Below are 19,959 nucleotides of genomic sequence, written 5' to 3'. Positions count from 1 at the left end.
GCTTCATCATCTGATGGAGAGTAGAGGGGACGGCTCAAGCCATTTGGATGAACAGCCTTCCCAGAAGAAGGTTGTAACTGGTATGGATATCCAATACTTGAAATTGCGCGTTGTATTCTACGGGGCCCATTTGAATGGTCAAATTCACTGCTCCCATCGTGTCTCTTTGAACCCCATTAAAGGCTCTCACGTTGACCTGGTTTTTCTCCAATTTCCCAAGGTCAAACCTTAGATGCCTCAATGTCGACAACGGGCAGATATTCAGACCAGATCCGTCATCTACTAAGACGAGGTTGACAACCTTCTCACGACATATCACAGTGATGTGAAACGCCTTGTTATGTGATCTCCTTTCAACAAGCATCTCATCGTCATAAAAGCTGATTCGGTGCCCTCGAATAACCAGATGAATCATGGCGGACACGTTATCACTGCGGGTACGTTCGTATCATCAAGAGCTTTCATTAAGTCCTGCCTGTGGGATTGAGAGCTCATCAGCAGGGCCCATACGGAGATCTGAGATGGAGTCTTCTCCAAATGTTTGACGATGGAATAATCCTTTGGTTGCATCGTTCTCCAGAATTCCTCCGCTTCCCCTTCGCTTATCAGCCTTTTGGCCTGATCTTTCTTCTGTCCTCCGAGAGCAAGCTCGTCAAGAGTGTAACACCTTCCAAACCTGGTCATGCCTTGAGCAGAAGCAGTTTCAATAACAAACTTAGGCTTGACGAGAGGTTGTGATGGCACCAAGGTAACAACCTTTGCAGATGTCAAAATAGCAAACCCTCTCTTTTCTTTAACGCTTAAAGAAGCGACAAACCTTTCCAAATCATCATGAACGATGGGAGTAATAATCTTCGTTCCACACCAGTCTTCATCTATCTTGATCATACTGATATTGCTGCCTCCATGATTCGACAGTGGATTTGTGTTGACATTTGGTGCCGTCGGTTGGAGAGAGACTACCTCTTGATCAATCAGATCCTGAATTTTGTGCTTGAGATTGATGCAATCTTCACTATCGTTCCCAACGATGTTGGAATGATAAGCACATCTTTGATCTGGTTTGTAGAACTTTGAATTGACATCCACGGGTTTGGGCCCCACAGGGTGGATGTATCCAGCCACAACCAGTCTCTCATATAGTTTGGTCCAGCTTTCAGTGAGTGCAGTAAAGTTCCTTGAAGGCCTCTTCTCAAATTTGGGTCGGGGAGAGTCATAATTGCCTTGTTGAGGAGGAGGCACCTGTTGATAATTTTTGGTATTTGGACGGGGAGCTTGGCTTCTTGGATATTGATTTGTTTGGTAATTTGGCGATGGAGATTGGTAATTCGTAGGAGGATTTTGGTATAGTGAAGCTTGGACTTGATAAACAGGAGGCGGTGCTCGGTAGCTCGGCTGTACGTTACCACAGTTGGGAGCAATATCTTCATAGGGAGTTTGAATTTGGTAAGATTGAGGGTAATTTAGGTAAATGGGGGAGAGATTTGGAAATTTGGGGGTGGACTTTGGTATACGGGAGCTTGGACATTTGGATAAACAGAGTAGCATTCTTATTATTGGGATGACAGATGGCGTATAACAAGATTGGTAGGTCTTTGGGGAAGGTCGGGAACGACCTTGGGAATATGATGAGCTTCTAGGATTTTCCTCCCCCCATATGAAACAGCAGTACCTTCTTCTCTTTTGTTTCTCAACAAACCTGAAGATCAAGGTGATGCGGCTACACGGACTATCTTTCCTGATTTTAAACCGTCTTCGATATTCTCACCAATCTTGCCTATCTCGGCAAACTTTGCTCCAATGAGCAACATGATTCTATCATAATATTTTGGCTCGTGCACGGGCACGAACACTTCAACGACTTCTTTCTCAGTTATGGGTGGCCTCACCCTTGCCGCTTCTTTCCTCCATCTATAGGCAAAGTCCCTATAGCTTTCGATTGAATTTTGCTTCATCTGCTCCAAAGAGTATGGATTGGGAACAATTTCCACGTTGTAAGCAAATCGATCGATGAAATCTTTAGCTGAAAAGTTGCATCTCCCACTTTGAATGACCAAACAAAGGACTTGTATCTTCGCCCATACAATGCCTCAGAATTGCCCATCTGAAACTGGAATAAAAGGTATTATTAATGGTGAATTCTATAAGAGGTAGGTGATTATCCCAAATTCTCTTTAAATCTAAAACGAATACTCTCGACATGTCCTCTATGGTCTGTATATCTACGGTTAAAATATTGTACTGAGATTTAATTCATTAACAAGACCTTTTCGAAATGATTTCCTGAAATCAGAGGTAAATGGAGGACCCCCTATATGTGATGATAAAGAAAAGGGAACCCCATGCAACCTTAGTATCTCACTTATTTGAAGTCTGGTAAAATCCTCAACTGAATTTATAGTCTTGGCAGCCAAGAAGTGAGTTAACTTATTGACTTTGTCCACTATCACACAAATAGAGTCATATTTTTGCGAGTAAGATGTGAACCCATAACAAAATCCATGTTTATCACTTCTCACTTTGATGTAGGAATGTTAATATCTTGAGTCACACCTACTCATTTTTGATGTTATACTTTAACTTTTTGACAATTAGGACACTTAACCACCAAATCTATGATGTTTCTCTTTATGTTGTTGCATAAAAAGACTTCTCAGTGATTACGATGCATCTTCGTTTAACTTTGATAATTATAATATGTGGAATTATGTGCTTTTGTAAGGATTTGCTTCCTCAAATCATCAACATTAGGAACAAATAAGTGACTTTGGTAACAAAGCACAAGATTACCCCTTTCAGAGAAAACCTCAACTCTTTGCTGATTAACTAAACGTTTCAAGTGATATAATATAGGATCAATATCCATTTTTAACTTAACCTCCACTACCAAGGAACATTTTGACAAATTCTGAACTATCCCACGAGTGAACATCCTTAGCTAATTCTTTCTTCTCTTCTGGAATATGTGCTAGACTACCCATTGATACTCTGCTGAGGGTGTCAACCAATATATTTGACTTACTAGAATGATAGAACCTATACATTGCATAGTGTTTAGGAAATTCAATCCATCTCCTCTGATGAATATACAACGTTTCTAGTTGAACACATACTAGAGGCTCTTATGATATGTGAACAGATCAACATTAACACCAAACAAGTAGTGTCTCAAAATTATATGGGATAACACTACAACTTCAATTTCAAGGTCATGAGTCGGGTAGTTCTTCTCGTAGACCTTATGTTTTTAAGAATTAGCTATGACCTTACCTTACTGCATCAACACATAACCTGGCTGACCCTAGATTGATCACAATAAACCATAATAGCGTTTAACCAATTTCATAGAGTCAAGACAAGAGTTGTCGTCAACATGGTCTTCAGTTATGACAAGATTTTCTCATGCTCATCGGACCACTAAAACTTCACCTTCTTATCAGTAAACTTGGTTAATGGGGAAGCTATGGATAACAATCCTTCAACAAACCTCTGGTATTAACCAGCCAAATCCTAAAAACTTCTAATATTAGTTTGAGTGGTGGGTCTGATATAATGTTATACTGCCTCATTTTTGTGAGAACCCACTCGGATCCCTTTGCAAGATACGACATGACTAAGGAAAGATACAAATTGTTATCAAAATTCAAATTTGATGAACTTAGCGAATATTTCGCGATCTTTGAGAATTTATTGAACAACTATCAGATGATTCACATTCCCTTCCTTACTCCAAGAATACATGAGGATATCATCGATAAAGACGGTGATTTAAAGTCCAAATAGTGTTTGAAAGCCCTATTCATTAAGTCCATGAAAACTACAATATCATTGATTAGTCTTAAAGACATAAATACAAAATTCATATTGTCTATATCGAGTACTGAAGGTTATCTTTGGGAATTTATTATCTCTGACTCTGTGATTATAGTTGAATATGAGGTCTATTTTAGAAAATAAACTATTACCCTGGGATGAGATACTTATTCTTCATTTTGGCTATGTTCATATGACTATAATCAATGCATATTATGAGAGAATCGTCTTTCCTTCTTATGAACAATATTAGAGCACCATATATAGAGATAGTGGGTCAGATGAAGACCTTTTACAAAAGTTCTTTATACTATTTTTTCAATTTCTTTAGCTTAGATTGAGACATTATGTAAGGAGGAATCAAGATAGGTTTGGTATATAGAAGCAGATTTATTCTGATGTTATTACCCTTTGGGGACTATGGGAAGATCTTTTGAAAAAACTTCTGGCAACACTTCTAGAAAATCATTTACGATTACGGCTGACTAAAGAGTTGGGGTTTCAAAGTACTAAACCTTAACCAGATTAAGAAAATATATATACCCATTAGAAATCATTTTCAAAAGATTAAGGTAATAGATAACATGACCAACATGAAATTATTTACTATCCTTCCACTCTTAGACTGTCTCATTCGGAATCTAAAATTGATAGCCTAGTTCTGTAATCAACTGAGTCATAACAAGAATGTAACAGATCCATGCCAAAATGATATTGAAATATATTATTTCTTACTCTACAAGGTTTGCTGAGGTGACTTTCTCAAAAATAGTGATAATGCAATTTCTGTATGCCCATCTACCTATAGCTGGGTCAAGACCTAGAGTAGAGACTCATAAGGATTCTGAAATAGTTTTGGGACTGACAAAAATGTTTAATTCTATATAACGAGTGAAAAAAGGAAAGTGTAGCCCATGGATGTAACGTTGCATAAAAATTCTACATGGATGACTTGCAACAAACCATTGACCACATTAGGATAATCTTCTTTTTCCTCGCAAGCTTGAAGAGCATACAATGTTATATGACACTGACCACCATCTCAACTAGATGAAGCACCTATCTGACTAGGGCAGCCAGTTCAAGCTGCTGAAGTTGTAGATAGATACATGTTACCTCTTGTATTTTACTTGAAGAGGATCAATCCTTCAACCTATGACCTGACTAACCACACCCAAAGAACCCTTCTATGCCTGCATGACTCTCTCTTGGATGATTCTTACAACACTATTGACAAGTTGGGAAATTTTGGTTATGTGAAGCACTCCATTGTGACTTAGAGTCTAATGATCTCCCTTCCCCCTTTCTGATCATGTTGAAACATGGGGGACGAAGCGATAGCTTATTAAATGTGTTGGGTTTGTAGACCTCTACTGAAACATATAGCGATTTCTACTACGTAGCATCTTCAAAGAGTACTCATAGTTATCCATCCTAGTCTTATTGGTATCGTTGTCCATTTACCTACGCGTATCTCCCTCAACCTCCTGAGAATGAATCATTAGTTTGGATATATTCAGATCTGTAAATAACATGGCCTTTCCACACTCAGTATTCACCAGATCGGATACTTCAAACCAGAACCTGCTCATTTGTGCTTTTAAATCGTCAACCATATGTGGAGCATACCTGGAGAGTTGCGTGAACTTCAGCTTGTATTGTTGGACTACAATAGAACCCTACTTCATGTTTATGACTAATTAGTACTTAGCCTCCCTAAACACTCTCGAGAAGAACCTATCCAAAAAACTCAAGCAAAGTAGTTTTATGTCACAGGAGCTGCATCTGCACCCCAGTTGTCTTTCCATTATGTGAACAAAATATGACCACATCCTTAAAATGGTAGAATGCCAAGTCCACCTTATCAGTACTATCACTTACATTACAAAAAGAATCTTCTTGACCTTATTAATGAAGTTATGTGGTTCCTCACCTACCTGCAACCCTAGAACATAGGAGGATTCAAAAGCATAGAATCTCGAACCATGGTTATAGCTAATCCACCTTCAAGGTTTGTCTAAACTAATGTATGTTGATTGTTTTAGTTGGATACGTTTGAGACAAAAGCTAGGTTGCATTCTAGAATCTTGCATTTCTAACCTCATGTTTTGGGACTGGAGGAACTGTGTTAGCATTTTATGTATTAGTTCTACAAGGAGGCATGATATAAAATGCATAACAATGGATTACAAAGGAGAAGTTGAATTTCACATTGTGAACAATAAAAATAACAAAATAAGAGAAAGTTCTTAGAACACCTAGTAACCTCTCCGTTATAGGTGTTGTGCGCTTCACACCCATGCAAGAAGTAGTGCCTAGTGTGTATCTCAGACAACCTAAGACTGTTGAATTGATTCTCTCATATGAAGTTTTTCACATCCCACGGCTACCCCCTAAACGTATCACGATACCTATGATTATGAGTGACCCCAAGCTAACCTTGAATTTGGCAGATAAAAGGCATACTAAAAAAAATAACTAAGTAAATCATGTACTATGCGGAAGCTAAAATAAGTGGATATTTTGAATGTGGAAAACCCAATTCGACTAACTATTTGATATATCATAAGATATTTGTTATGACCAAACAACACTTATCAATTTGAGTTTAAACTAATATATTCTCTAAAAAGCGTCTAACAAAATTGAGTTTCAGGGACATGCCCTTAGCTAACTCTATCAAGACTGAAAATTGAAATAAAGACTTAAAAGTAAAAATGTGTATTGTCCTTGAAGAATGAGAAATCACCACTAAATTTGATGATGTTAAACTGGGAGTTGGACTAAGAGTGATCTGGATGCTTAATTTCTAAACCTATATCATAGAACAATGTAGTACAAAAGTATGTGTCAGTACTTTGAATGAACAGAGCATGTAGGATGTGTATATATATATAAGCTAAACAAAGTTATAAATTGTTTTGAAGCAAAATTAAACTAAACTAGATGGAACGAACAAGTACTAATCATTAAAGCTAACAGGCTAATTGTATAGTGATGTGAATGCTAAAAATATGTAAATGCAATAACATTCTGACTGTGGGAGGTTCGTTTAACCAATATAAACCATGTGAGCCCTTTTTAGGGGTATAGGGTTGACTATGGTGTGGTCACTTAAACGAATGCCGAACAAATAGGACTTATGAACCTATGTAGGCACGTCGTTTTGGGACTTAAGGGTACTTGAACTCTAATCCAACATAGTTCTAAGTTGATTCCCAGATGAATACGAGAAGCTTAAATGGAGTTAAATAATGAGTATCTCAAAGAACTAATATGCTAACTAAGAATGCAACATATATATACTGAAGATTTGCATTTCAAACTTTGAGGAAAGATTTAGTCTTATTTTCCTTGCATGTATGATTCGTGATATTTTATAAAATTACACAACCTAGGGTTCTTGGTTCTATTCATGTGACTATACTAATTCACGAACAAATCTTCAAAATCTAGAAACCATAGGTCTGAAAAGTGTATGAGATATAAAAGAACTAACTTAATTTAAGGGACCTTATAAGTCAAAGAAACCAAAAAGTAAAATCGAACATAAATGCTGATGAAAACTAAACTTAAATTCTTTGGATTTCGGGGCAGAAATTGAGGAAAACCTTTACTTGTTCTTGGGAGAAATTATCGCCTCTTTGTAAGCTTTTCTTTTTAAGTTGGATGATATTAGGAAAATTAGGGTCCTAGGTTATTTCTAACTCGATTATAAAGCTTAGAGTGAGTAAACAAATGTAATTTAGGCATAAAATAACATAGTTTAACTGCATAACTTATAGGGGAAAAGAAAAAAACTACCGTGACCTAAAAGATTATAGTCCTCTTTCACAGGCCCATTCATGGACTTTATGAAGCACCACGGGTCGTATGGGAAACCGTGGTTTCTCATAGAATTTGGGGTGGTACAGGGTCATTTTTTAGAGGCCACTTAACGGATCGTGTGGGGTTTAACAGACAGTCTAGTGGTCTGTGGTCTCTCACAAGTCATTGGGTGGTTTTATTTGTTTTCAACGCCAACTTGGCAGTTCGTCTTGAGTTCCATGGACCTTGTAATGTTCCTGTTCCTCCATCTTGTTATTGGGTGTGAGACACAATGAGGGTGATGCATAATGGTCTTATTCACGGCATATGCCCTGCTATGTGGTCCAGTGTTCTCCTCTTGTTCAGTCTAAGGTGTTATAGTTTAGTGAAGTTTATTATAATTTCGACATTTCATTAGGGTGATATACTTTATTCTTTCTATAATTCTATTTGTTATCGTTATCTGTGGGTTTTAGGTTTTCTTGTCTTGGTAGGACAAAAAGAATGATATCAAACACATTTTTCAGTTCGCGACAATGTTTCAAACTATGTAGGAATGCATATAGAATATTTTGTATTATCATTTTTGTAATTCATGGTAGGGAGACATATGAAATGACATCATATAGGTTATAACCTTATTTAATGAAGTTGTGATTTTCAATTGGCCTTGTTCATTATGATATGTGGTTGTTAATGAATGTTTGTATTTACTTGTTGACTTGGGTGCAACGCTGGTAGACTAACAATGAATTAATCGGATACCATATTGGTAAACTAATTATGCGTGCTCGGGTACCATGTCGGCACACTAACAGCCAAAGTTTAGTTTCTGTGAGAGTTTCATGTATGTGATTTTTAGTTCGTTGAGAGGACCCAATATTTTCATTGTGATCATGTGAGAGATGTACTTATACATTATTTGACCCAAGTGTTGTTGTTTCAAGACACGTGACTCAGAGTCTATGTGGTTGATAATTGTTGTGATGTTATACATTGTTCTATGTTACTATATTGTACTGACCTTTTACATCCATATATTTGTGTCTCCATGTGATCCCACTAGTACTCTATGGTTTGTGTAGTGGTATCCATATTCTTTTTCATGTTGAGTAAAAGACCTCTTCCGGCGGTTATTTCGAGACCTCTGTTGAGAGATATCTAATTTCTAGTCCAAGGGTGAGCTCCATCTTTCAGTATACCATGAATCCTTCTAAATCTTGTTATCCATTTATTCAGGCATAGGCTTATATGTTTTAGTTGATCTTCAGTTTGGAGGTTGCGTCTCAAGTTCAACTATTTAGAGTTTTGGTATGATTATTTTAAGTTATGGGGTAATTTTTGTGTTACTATTGTTTTAATTATGTAATTTAGTTTATATGGATTCAATTCTTTAGTAACTTAATGGTTTTCTATATTTTCTTGCCAAGAGTTGGTTTTATTTATACAGTGTGGGTTAGTCATTAATTCTCCCACAAGGTTGATTAGTGTTGGTGCCACTCACGGTGGTTTTAGTCGTGAGAATATCATCCTCGTTAGGATGATATAATTTCATTTCAACATAGTTACGAAATTAAATTGATTTATCCATCTAAAATTAAAAAACTACATTTAATATTTGTTACTAAAATTTATTTTATCATACATTATAAGAGGATAATAAATTAATACGACATGGTATGCCAACTAAAAAATCTATTGAGAGAAATAATTTGTTTCTAGGGAATAAAGTTATAGTTTGATGACTTAATAGGAAAAACAATTAAAATAATTTTAGTGAGAAAAACATTCAAAATGAAGATTACATGAATTTGTCTTTAATGCTACCAACCAAAAAAGTGTTCAAAGAAAAAAAAAGTAAAGACACTAAGTATATAAATAGGTAGTTTCTTTTTACCCTAACTTTGCCTTCTCCGCCTTTTGTGTTCATTCTATCATAACAAGATTCTTAATCCAGTTAATCGGCCACAAAAAAGTTTGAGGTTTACACTTATGCCTTGTTAATTTCATTGATCTATCTGTATATATATATATCTTCTCTTCTAAAATTATCTAGGATCTTCTTGTTTTTTCTTTTTCTTTGATGTTATTAATATTCTCTTATAATTTTGCGTATTCATGTTCTAGTACATCTACGGAGAATGAGAGAAGCTCGATCATTTTGAGTTTGACCAAATTTTAAAAGAAATAATTATTGATATGGTGGGAATTAATTTTACTTGTTATAGATCTAAAGGTAGTAGCCACTTTTAACAATTTTCTTGGACTGAGAAGGTTTTTAAATTGATTTTCTCCAAATTTCTTAATTTGGTTTAAAATAAATTCAAATATAAGATAATTTTTTTGATCACTAATCTAATGAATCTTAAAAGATGCATGATTACAGTAGATCGAATTTCAATTTTTTATATGGATCTAAGCTTTACATATCTTTTCTCTCTTTATACCTACAATATATTTTTATTTTAAAAATGAAAGTTCTAATAAAAGTGATTTTATAATCTTAGGTTTTACCATTAAAAGAGAAATAATTCTTTTTATGGGTAAAAATTGATTTAAATTGTTATAGATCAAGAAGTTGTGGGCTCCTTTAAAAAAATTTCTTAAAAACAATGACTTTAAAAATTGATTTGTTTTTTCAAAATTTATAACGTTTTTCAAAAGAAAGTTTGATTATGTCTAGTGTTTTAATCATACCACCAATGTACTTGGTAAATTGTTTGAGCTTCATCACCACAACAATAACTATTCTTGTTTTTGAATCTATAAAATTGATGGACAAACATCTTTTATTTTGACTTTTTATGTGTATGTATTCTAGCACTTTGATTAAGTTCTTATGATATTACTTGACACATAAATATCATTACTAGCAAGCTTGATGTTTTTATATATATATATATTTTTAAAAAAGCTTTTCTATATCCATCTTACAAAAGATCTTTTTACTTGGTTTTTATTTTCTACCAGGATATGAATAACCAGCACCAAATTTGTGTGGACGAAGATGCAATGTTAATGGATGATTTAGAGGTATGCTTTTGAAAAACATGTCTACTTTTAAGGCGCTTAATTTTTCCTTATAAGCAATATACAATATTTTTTGATAGATAATTGAACAACTTTTTTATGATAATTGTGTTAAGAAAGAAAAATAATGTTATTCTCTAGAGCTAAAATAATTTAATCATTTCATGACAATAATATAAAAATACTCATACAAATTAAAAGAGGTTATATATTTGATGTTAAGTTTTGTTGTTGGTTGTAGTGATTGATAGTGATGGTAATAGACGATGGTAGTTGTGGGGTATAAATTGTAATAGTTGGGAATGGTGAACAATGATGATGATGATGATTGATAAAGATGGAGTATGCAGTGAATGAATGAATGAATTAACTATAATATTTCAGAAACCTTTGAATGACATGTTAATTATATGAGACTTTTTTATCTAATCATTTATAACTATCAAGATTCAATAGATGGTTGCATCATAAAAAAAATTTAGTTAATGATTTAGGTTCAAACCTAAAAACATAGAGATTTAATAGTTTATATATGAATGATTAATGTTATATCTTTATTAATGCAAACATATGAGACATAAAAATTAATACTTGCTAGTAGCTACACACATGTACATATTTTTCTGTGTAGTACAATATCATTAGTTAAATATGCATTATGTCAAAAATTATAAGTCTTCATAGACAACCTTTTTCTTATATATTTAATGCCTTGATTTTTCATAGTCTCAAGCTATAACATGACCAAACTATCTCAAATGATAACAACCCATAATTGATCTAGTTACATAATATATGTTATTGATGAATACACATTTTTTAAGCTTTTTTTTTTCATTTTTGTATCACTTTGATCACGTTCTTAAAATATTACTTGAAACATAGTAAGCGAATAGTTCATATCTTTTTTTAGAACCTTCTTCATCACTTCATACAAGTTTTAAAATTACAAAAGTTTTAACTAACTTTTTTATATTTGCAACATGGATATGGACAAGCAGCACAAAGTTGGTGGTCAAGATGCAACATTGATGGAAGTTCCAATACCTTTACTTGAATCTCAAGAAACAAAAACTGATGTTGTTGAGGTAAGTTTTAGAAATCCAATTACAAGGTGTTAGTTTTCATCCTTTTCTGATATGCACAAAATATTTTGACGGAATCTACACTAAATAAGGTATCCCTTTTCCTTAGGATACTAGGTCGATTAGGAATTGTAGTCAAAGCAGGAGACGAGCTACTTATTCCAATAGGATGAAACTATTTATCACGAATTTAGTATTCTTAAGACTTGCATGACCACAACCATCATCTATCTTCTTAAAAAGTGCATAACATTGATCAACATTCATTTTTTTATTTTATATATTAGGTGTTCTATCTCTTAGATTATCTTCTAAAAATGTTACTTGATATATCCAAACAAACGTGTAGCAAGTGAGCAATTTTTATCTCTTTTAGAAAACCATGCATTATTTCACACAACTTTTTTTTTTACTAAATATCTAACTAATTTTTTCTTGTTGTATTTTAGAATGTGGATAAGCAACGAAAAGATGGTGATGATAAGGATGCAATATTAATGGAAGTTTCAACATATTTTATGACACATGATGAATCAATAGCCGATGTTTTAGAGGTATGATTTTAAGAGTTTTTCCAATTATAAAATTTTAGTTTATTTTCTTACAAGTCATTTAAAAAAATATTTTTATGGATTCTTGAGTAACTTTTAATGCGAATTGTGTGATAAAATAAAGAACATATTCTTCTCTATATCTAAAACATATGACTTGTATTCCAACAACATTTTTCAAATATGTCATATATCTAATAATAATTTAAATATGTACTCTTTCCGTTTACATTTATATGATTTAGTTTAACTAAAAACAATTATGGAAAGGCGTTGATATTTAGGTTCCAAAATCATCCTTAAAAATATGAAGTTTTATACATAATAGTACCTTTATGAATATTTTGCCAAATAAGATAAAACCAACATGGTAAATGGTAAATAGTCTAATTAAACATTTTTAAATTAAACACATATGTTATATTTTAAAACTGATTTAACAAAGTGTTCCATATAAAATGCAACACATGGAAAATTGATTCTTTGATGCTTAATTTTTGTTTTTAGCTTTAGATCATGACCGACGACACTAGCCTACAGTTTGAGTGTCTACAAATCGAAACTATTATAGTAACCCAACCAAGGGTTTGGGTCGTGTCCCAATGGAGTAGTAGTGAAGGTAGTAGCTACTTCGTATTCCGTTCTATATAGTGAGAGTTTAAGAAATTTTTAAATATTAACACAATTCATTTGTGACACCAAATTTTCAATTATTGAAAGGGGTTTTGTCACAAGTAGTAGAATAGAAAAAATATAAAGTAAATCATGTATGGTAGAGAGTTCTTGGGGTGTGATCTCTATATGTGAAGATAAAAGTGGTGGATATATGACTTCTGTAGCTAATTTGGCAGGACAATGGTGACTAGGCTAAGCTTTAGGTGAATGCAAGTTCCTTCTTGAGAAACTTACCCCATATCAAATGGTTTCCTCTCGGTTACCCACTCGTCTAAACTATCTAGCCTATGCCTTATCCAAACTCGCTCTTTCAATAAGGGTGCTTGGGTATGGAACTAGGGCTCACCCTCTCACGCATATCGACCCACCCCTTCGGAGATCAATCCAGTGGTCTTAGCTTCACGACTTCTTCCTCGAGAAAGCGAAAAGACATTGGTTAGCCACATATCAAGTAATAATCAAATATGCTGAAAATGATAATGAAATCAAGTGGGTATTAGAGATTACACCTTAAAAGTATCAAAGGTAGGTAAATGGAGAAGACCCACTTCCACAATTAGAAGATGAACTTCTTTCGGCAAGCTTCCGCCAAGCCCTCTCAAAATTTAGAGAGAACTTATGAAAGAAATTTCTAAAATAAAATATCAAGTGTAAAATTGTTTTACGCTCTAATTTACTATATCTAAATAATAAAAGAGGTCAATATTTATAGACTTCAGAATTGTACTGGAAAATCTTTTCGGAGCAATTAGTCATTATTCGCTGCCCTTTTTTGAGTTCATCGCCATTTGCACGATCCCTTCCTTATATATGTGTTCTTGATCAATCGGCGGTAATATTCTGCTTCATGGAACTGATCGAAGAAGATTCGGCTGATTATTTTTGTCACCTTTTGATCCACTTCCATCAGGCTCACTTTCTATGACAGAAGGAAAAAACTTTTCTATTTGGCAGATCGCCAAGTGTGCTTGGCGATGCACACCTTTGCATCTTCAGCTCTTTTTGTCCGTTTTTTCCTTTATACGCCTAAGTGTCCATGCTCCTACCAAATCCACAAATACCTAAAACTTAGGAGTTTTTATCATAAATTGAGATAAAATAAATAATCAAGGACCTTATATGCATTAAATAAGGCCATAGATAAGTCCAATTTGAGGACTCATGAACACCCCCAACTTAATCTTTTGCTTGTCCTTAGATAAAATTAAGTTCATCCGTTTTAGTAAGATATCTCAAATAGTGCAACACAAAACGCAATTGTTAATACGCACAACAAGACTTAAATTACTCATGCATACCTCAGTTGTATATTCAAAGATTCAAGTTGTGACACACCATTACCAAATATTCTCGAGCTCACAATACAGTCTTCTAATAAAAGTTCATTCTCAACAAAAGTATCTACATGACCTTACGCAAAGAATGATTCCATTTTCATACACGTAGATTTATTAACTTAAGGTCATGAATCTGATGCAATACTCACACTCACAAAGAGGGGGTACAATGCATGTCTTCACCCATAGGTTTGCCCTTATTTTCCAATTTACTTTCGTTTCGTTCAATCAAGATAAAAAATGTCTTTCTAAGAAATTTAATGGGGGCTGAGTACAACGGTATGGTCATTTAGGCTCGGTGGATTTTTTCTCAATGAGATGTGAATTTCTCAACACATCTTCTTTGTTAATTGATAAATCCTTAGTCAAGTGCCTTTATGTCATTGTTTCATTCATCTCCATGGATTGCTTGGAAATCTGATTTGTTTTGTTCTTTTATTCCACAACCTTCTTATTCATTCTTGTCTTTTTGTTTCCTTTTTTCATGTATGAAGGGTTTCCATTTCTACGCAATACCATGGGTTTGTGAAACTTTTCCTGCACTTTTTGACTTCTCCTTTCCCTTCTTACCACACCCCCAACTTAGGCTTTGGCCTATGTTGGTTATTCACTTATATTACATATCAAGTGGATTATACGTGATGGATACCATAAGGTCTTGGTGTCATAATTTTTTCCAAAGAACAGGTAAGGCTCAAAGGGTGTTCAACTGAGTTTCACACGCTCACGGTGTACGCCACAGAAGAGGTATATGTCAAAATTGGCTTAGACTCTTTGATTAGAGCCTAAGATCATCTCAAGAGGACACCTTTCTAAATAAATCAGACTAACTAATTGGGAAAATTCTACATTTATTCATCCAAGGTTCAAAGTAAGATCATCACAGAAAACATTGACACTTAGGTAAAATAAGACAACAATTTTTTTCTGGTGTGCAATGGTCGTTGCAAAAAAATCAATTCAACAATTGGTTATTGACTTAGATATGCTAAGAGTTCACATATTAGCTATGTAACTTCATTCACTTTTGTGGCACCTGCACATTCATGTTTGTTCGATTGAGAGCACCTTTTAAGTTATCGGTATGATTTAAACCAAGACTTAAATTTGTACAAGAACAACCACTTTCATCACAAGAGGGGGAAAATTTTCGAAAGTAAACTTTTTGGAAGGGTCAAAATTATTTTGAAACTAAGACCCCAAAAAGCGAGCCACAAGCTCAACAATCCACAAAAATAAGATTTTAAAACACAATTTGAAAAACACAACCCATTTCAAAACATGCAAAAATTCATCTTAACAAAACAAGGTGGGCCTCACCCTACTACAATAAAGAGCATTTGTCCTCAAGTGCAGTTCATATGATACACAGAAGTTAATTCAAAGTTATATGGAAGCGAGAGTAAGGAAAGAAATCCTGGTCAAGTTGTTTTTCCGTGTGTTGGTGTGTTTCCCCCTATTGAAGATAGCAAGGTGTTTACTCCTGATAGAAACTAGTACTGCTGCCCCCATCAAGATTTGTTCTATCTCATTGGTTCCTTGTCAGCAGTATCAGGTGTGTCCTCAGTGATGTAGCTTTTTTCAGAGTCCATGTTCATGTTTAGTCACTCGCCGAGACATAAGGATGGACTTTACCTACACTATTTACGTTTTCATTATCGGGATCATATCCTTTTATGTTGCATCTTATCAATGGTTCTTTAGTTACGTTTGCACACACCCATTCTTGCCTGAAGTTCATCAATAGTTGTTTTTAGTGGTATAACAACAATAGTCAGAGCAATCTCGATCATTCCTACAATAGAGGTTTCTAGGGCAACTATTCGATGATACGGAGTTTGAGCAAGTTCTATTATTCTATAAAGCATAGCTTGTGTGACGTAAACCTGGCGTGCGATGATAGCGGTAAGTTTATTTCTAATCATAGTAGGAACTTTCCATGTTGTATTAGTTGTATGGTCTTTTGAAACCGTTCCCTTTAACCTGTTCTCCTACTGATCCTTAAGGTATTCTGCTTCGATTCTTCTAATGTCGGTGAATGATGTAGGAGTGATTAACATATTCCTTTGAGCTTCTTTAGGTACTTGAGCTTTTTGCATAATTTAGTGATCAATACTGGGCAAGAAATTGATGTTTTGCATCATTTTAGGATCATGAGGATCTCAAAATTTATAATCTCCCCCAAATTGAATTGAATTATGTCAATAAAGCATCCTAGGCATGCGGCCCTTGCTGGTTGTTTGATAGATTCATTATGTGAAGGCTTGATTGAGCTACTGATAAAACCAAAACCAATATCGAGCTACTACATTTAGTCTTTTCTTTTCAATTGTTGTGCCAGCCCTTATTCAATTTAGGGTATCATATGAAATTAGGGGAGCTAACCAATCTTTCATGTTATCAAGTGATATTGCTTTGGATAGGTGTTTGCATGGTTCGTCCATGTGTTTAGGACCACCTAAGATAACATTAATACTGTCGGGATCATACTGGACAGCCGTCCCCCGTACTAATACAGAATTGATTGGCTTAACTAGTGCTACATGTTTCATTCCCAATTGCATCAGAGATTTATATGATGTCTAACACTCCCGAACCAGACTTGGAATGTAGGAGCCACGCGACTTAGTGAAAACCTGGAAATGATGACACTTCTGTGTGCTCATAATTTCAGGATATATGTCAATCACCCATATCTATGGATAAGAGTTTTTCATCAAGAATAATTCTGAACCCATCATCCTTTGCCCTATTTAATGATTTTGGTTGGGGAATCGGGATATCTTTGCCATTTCTACTTGAAGTAAGTATCTTCATTCTGTCTCTCTCTGTGCATATCCGTGTATTTTATGTACCCCTAGTTGCTTTTCCTTGAGGAGGTGTTAGTTTTTCTATAACTTTATATCTGGCTATACCTGCAATCATAATAAGATTCATATGTTGTTAGTAGGATTCAACTGGGCTTTGGTTGATATGTAAACAAAATCTGTTTGGGAAACTATATATAATATTCAGCGACTCAAACTCTCTCTGCCGACTGTTAAACGCAGTCTACGTGCAGACTGGGGCCATTTATGACTCAATCAGTTTTCATGACCACCGAGTGTCCCGGTGGGCCATATCTTGCTCGCTAGACTAGCTGATGCTCTATTTGTAATTCTAGTTTCCATAAATCGACCTTGTAACCCTTCAAGGAGAATTTACAAAATTCTCTACTCAACTGCTAGTTGTGTCCACATAACTGTCGCCTAGAGTATTCAAATTTCTATCATTCCCTTATCAGAAAGTTTAGCATACCTTACTTGGGAAAAACATATCTCCAGATAGAAAATATCATAATTGAAGGAGGGTCATGTAGAACAAATCTTTGCTACTAATCTGATGAAAATTTAGGCGATAAGCGCCAGATAGATCTAGATTCAGGCAATAATAATTCAACTTCAAATACTTATGAGATACCACCGTTTTGTAAAGACTAATATCCAGAATGGTAGTAATGTAAAAATTGTGGAGAATTATAGGCTGTGATTTTATACAACATTTTCATATCTGATTCCGTTGGTGACGTAAGTTGAAACTCTGCTCAACTAATTGGCGATACGCCAAGCGATTTTCTTTTTTCGCTGAGTCGTACAGAACCTCCAACTTATTTGTAGAGTTAAAAAGCGGACATTATCTCAATCAACAATCGAGTTGGCACTTTGCCATCATAATTTGTGTGCCAAAAACCGTTTCCTTCAGAAGCCCTCCACTCATGAATCTACAAAGTCAAAACACCCTTAATTTAAATAAGATATTTAAAATACTTAAAGGGTTTTGGGTTTGCCTCCCAAACAACGCCTTAGTTAACGTTATGGCACGACTCCAGTCAACCTTTATTCTTCTTCTTCGAGTTCACCCATGCTGTAGTTAGGCGAGCCTCTCGCTAATGGTGGATGACGACATGGTATCAACTCAATAATTTTATCATCTTGATGTTGAATGATTATAGTTTTTGGGTTGTTGTGTCATACAACATTTCTATGTTTGTTTCAGCTCATTCACCATTTTATCTTGTGTTTTTATCTCCTTCAGTCGCTTGGATAGATTGTCTACTTAAGCTATAGGTGAATCCCACTTGTAGTTTTCTTCAAATCCTTTATAAGTTATAGCTATATTATCAAGGGTTTGGGCTACCACTTCGTAGGGGTGAAGGAGTATACCTCCCGGTAAGCGTTGATCGATGATACTTCTAGTTTCGGTCCTAATACCTCTGTATATGAATTCTAGTAAAACTTTGTTGGTCATCTCCTGAAATGGGCTTGGTTCTAATACTTTTTCAAACTACAACCACATTTCCTCAAGAGTCTCATCCTCTACATGCTTAAAGGTATGAGGTATTCCCTGAGGTTTAACACATTCAAGAGGGGATGGTCTGTGTGAAGTCTGCAGTTGTTTTCCATTCTTGTTACTCTGCATAAATACACAATCACACAAAACAAGGAACCACAAAATTAAAAAAAATTTAGTAAAAGCTATGTTACAAAGAACTAAAAACTATAAGTAACTACATTTTTACGTGACAACACTCCTTGGCAGTGGCTCCATTTTTATTCTTTGATTCTTTGTTTTTATTTTTAATTTTAACTCGTGATCAATGACCCTAGTGTATAGTCTCAGGTTCTATGAATCGAACCTAGTATATCAACCCAACCAAGGGTTGGGGTCGTGTCCCATGGAGTGGTAGTGAAGGTAGTAACTACTTAGAGTTTCGTTCTAAATAGTGATAATTAGGACATTTTCGAATACAAAAACAAACAAATTTAATTTGTGACACCAATGTGTCAAATATTGATAAGGGGTTTTGTGACAAGTATTAGAATAGCAAAAAATAAAAAGGAAGATAAAATATGAGAGAGAGAGAGTTCTTGGGTGTGATTGCTATATGTGAAGATAAAAGTGGTGGGCGTATGCTTTTGAGGAAATTTATCCCATATCACATGGGTTCTTCTCAGAGACCCACTCGTCTAAACTATCCATCCTAAGCCTTATCCGCACTCACTCTTTCAATGGGAGTGCTTGAATATGGGACTAGGGCTCACCATCTCTCACTTAACCACATGTCAACCCACTACATTGGAGATCAGTCTAGTGGTCTTAAATTCATGACCTATCTGTCGAGTAAGCCGAAAATACATGGGAAGTTTTGTATTTACAGTTACAAACCTATTAGGTTAAACCACAACCACTAGGTGAAATCACCATTAAAATGTAATCTAAGCTACAATCTAGTAGGACCCAACAAATTAATCAACCCATAATCTCGTAAGACATGTACACAAATCTTTTCATTTGTTTGGTCATAAATTTTTAAATATTAGTTATCTTATGGAAGAATGATGAATAAATCCTCAAGCTTAAAATATAAGTCGCATAACAACAACAACGACAACTTTTAACTATAGTCTCAATCAAAAATAAAATAAAATAGTCTATGTGAATCCTTATTTATGTATTTGAACTAAAGTAATTGGCCTATAGTGACTTAAATAATAATAAAAGTAAAATAGTAATTTAAATACATATAGATAATAGTACTAGTAGTAGTAGTATTAGAAGTTCTCTAACATGTTTGACGTCTCATTTCATTTTTATGATTATATCTAAGACATCAAAGTTTGA

At 34.6% G+C, this 19,959-nt stretch overlaps 1 protein-coding gene across 1 annotated transcript in view; it reads left to right on the top strand.

Annotated features, from left to right (window-relative positions):
- The first annotated feature begins 10,593 nt into the window (after positions 1-10,593).
- LOC107001160 overlaps positions 10,594-19,959 on the top strand; it is a 38,260-nt gene continuing 28,894 nt past the window's right edge. Inside the window, exons 1-3 of the mRNA XM_015199313.2 lie at positions 10,594-10,653; positions 11,652-11,738; positions 12,185-12,289. Of these exons, the coding sequence (XP_015054799.1) occupies positions 10,594-10,653; positions 11,652-11,738; positions 12,185-12,289 (252 nt within the window). The remainder of the gene's footprint in view (positions 10,654-11,651; positions 11,739-12,184; positions 12,290-19,959) is intronic.

Source organism: Solanum pennellii, chromosome 1 (assembly GCF_001406875.1).
Source record: "Solanum pennellii chromosome 1, SPENNV200".
Taxonomy (NCBI): Eukaryota; Viridiplantae; Streptophyta; class Magnoliopsida; order Solanales; family Solanaceae; genus Solanum; species Solanum pennellii.
Note: the sequence above shows the minus strand (reverse complement) of the source record. Positions and strands in the feature narration are given on the sequence as shown.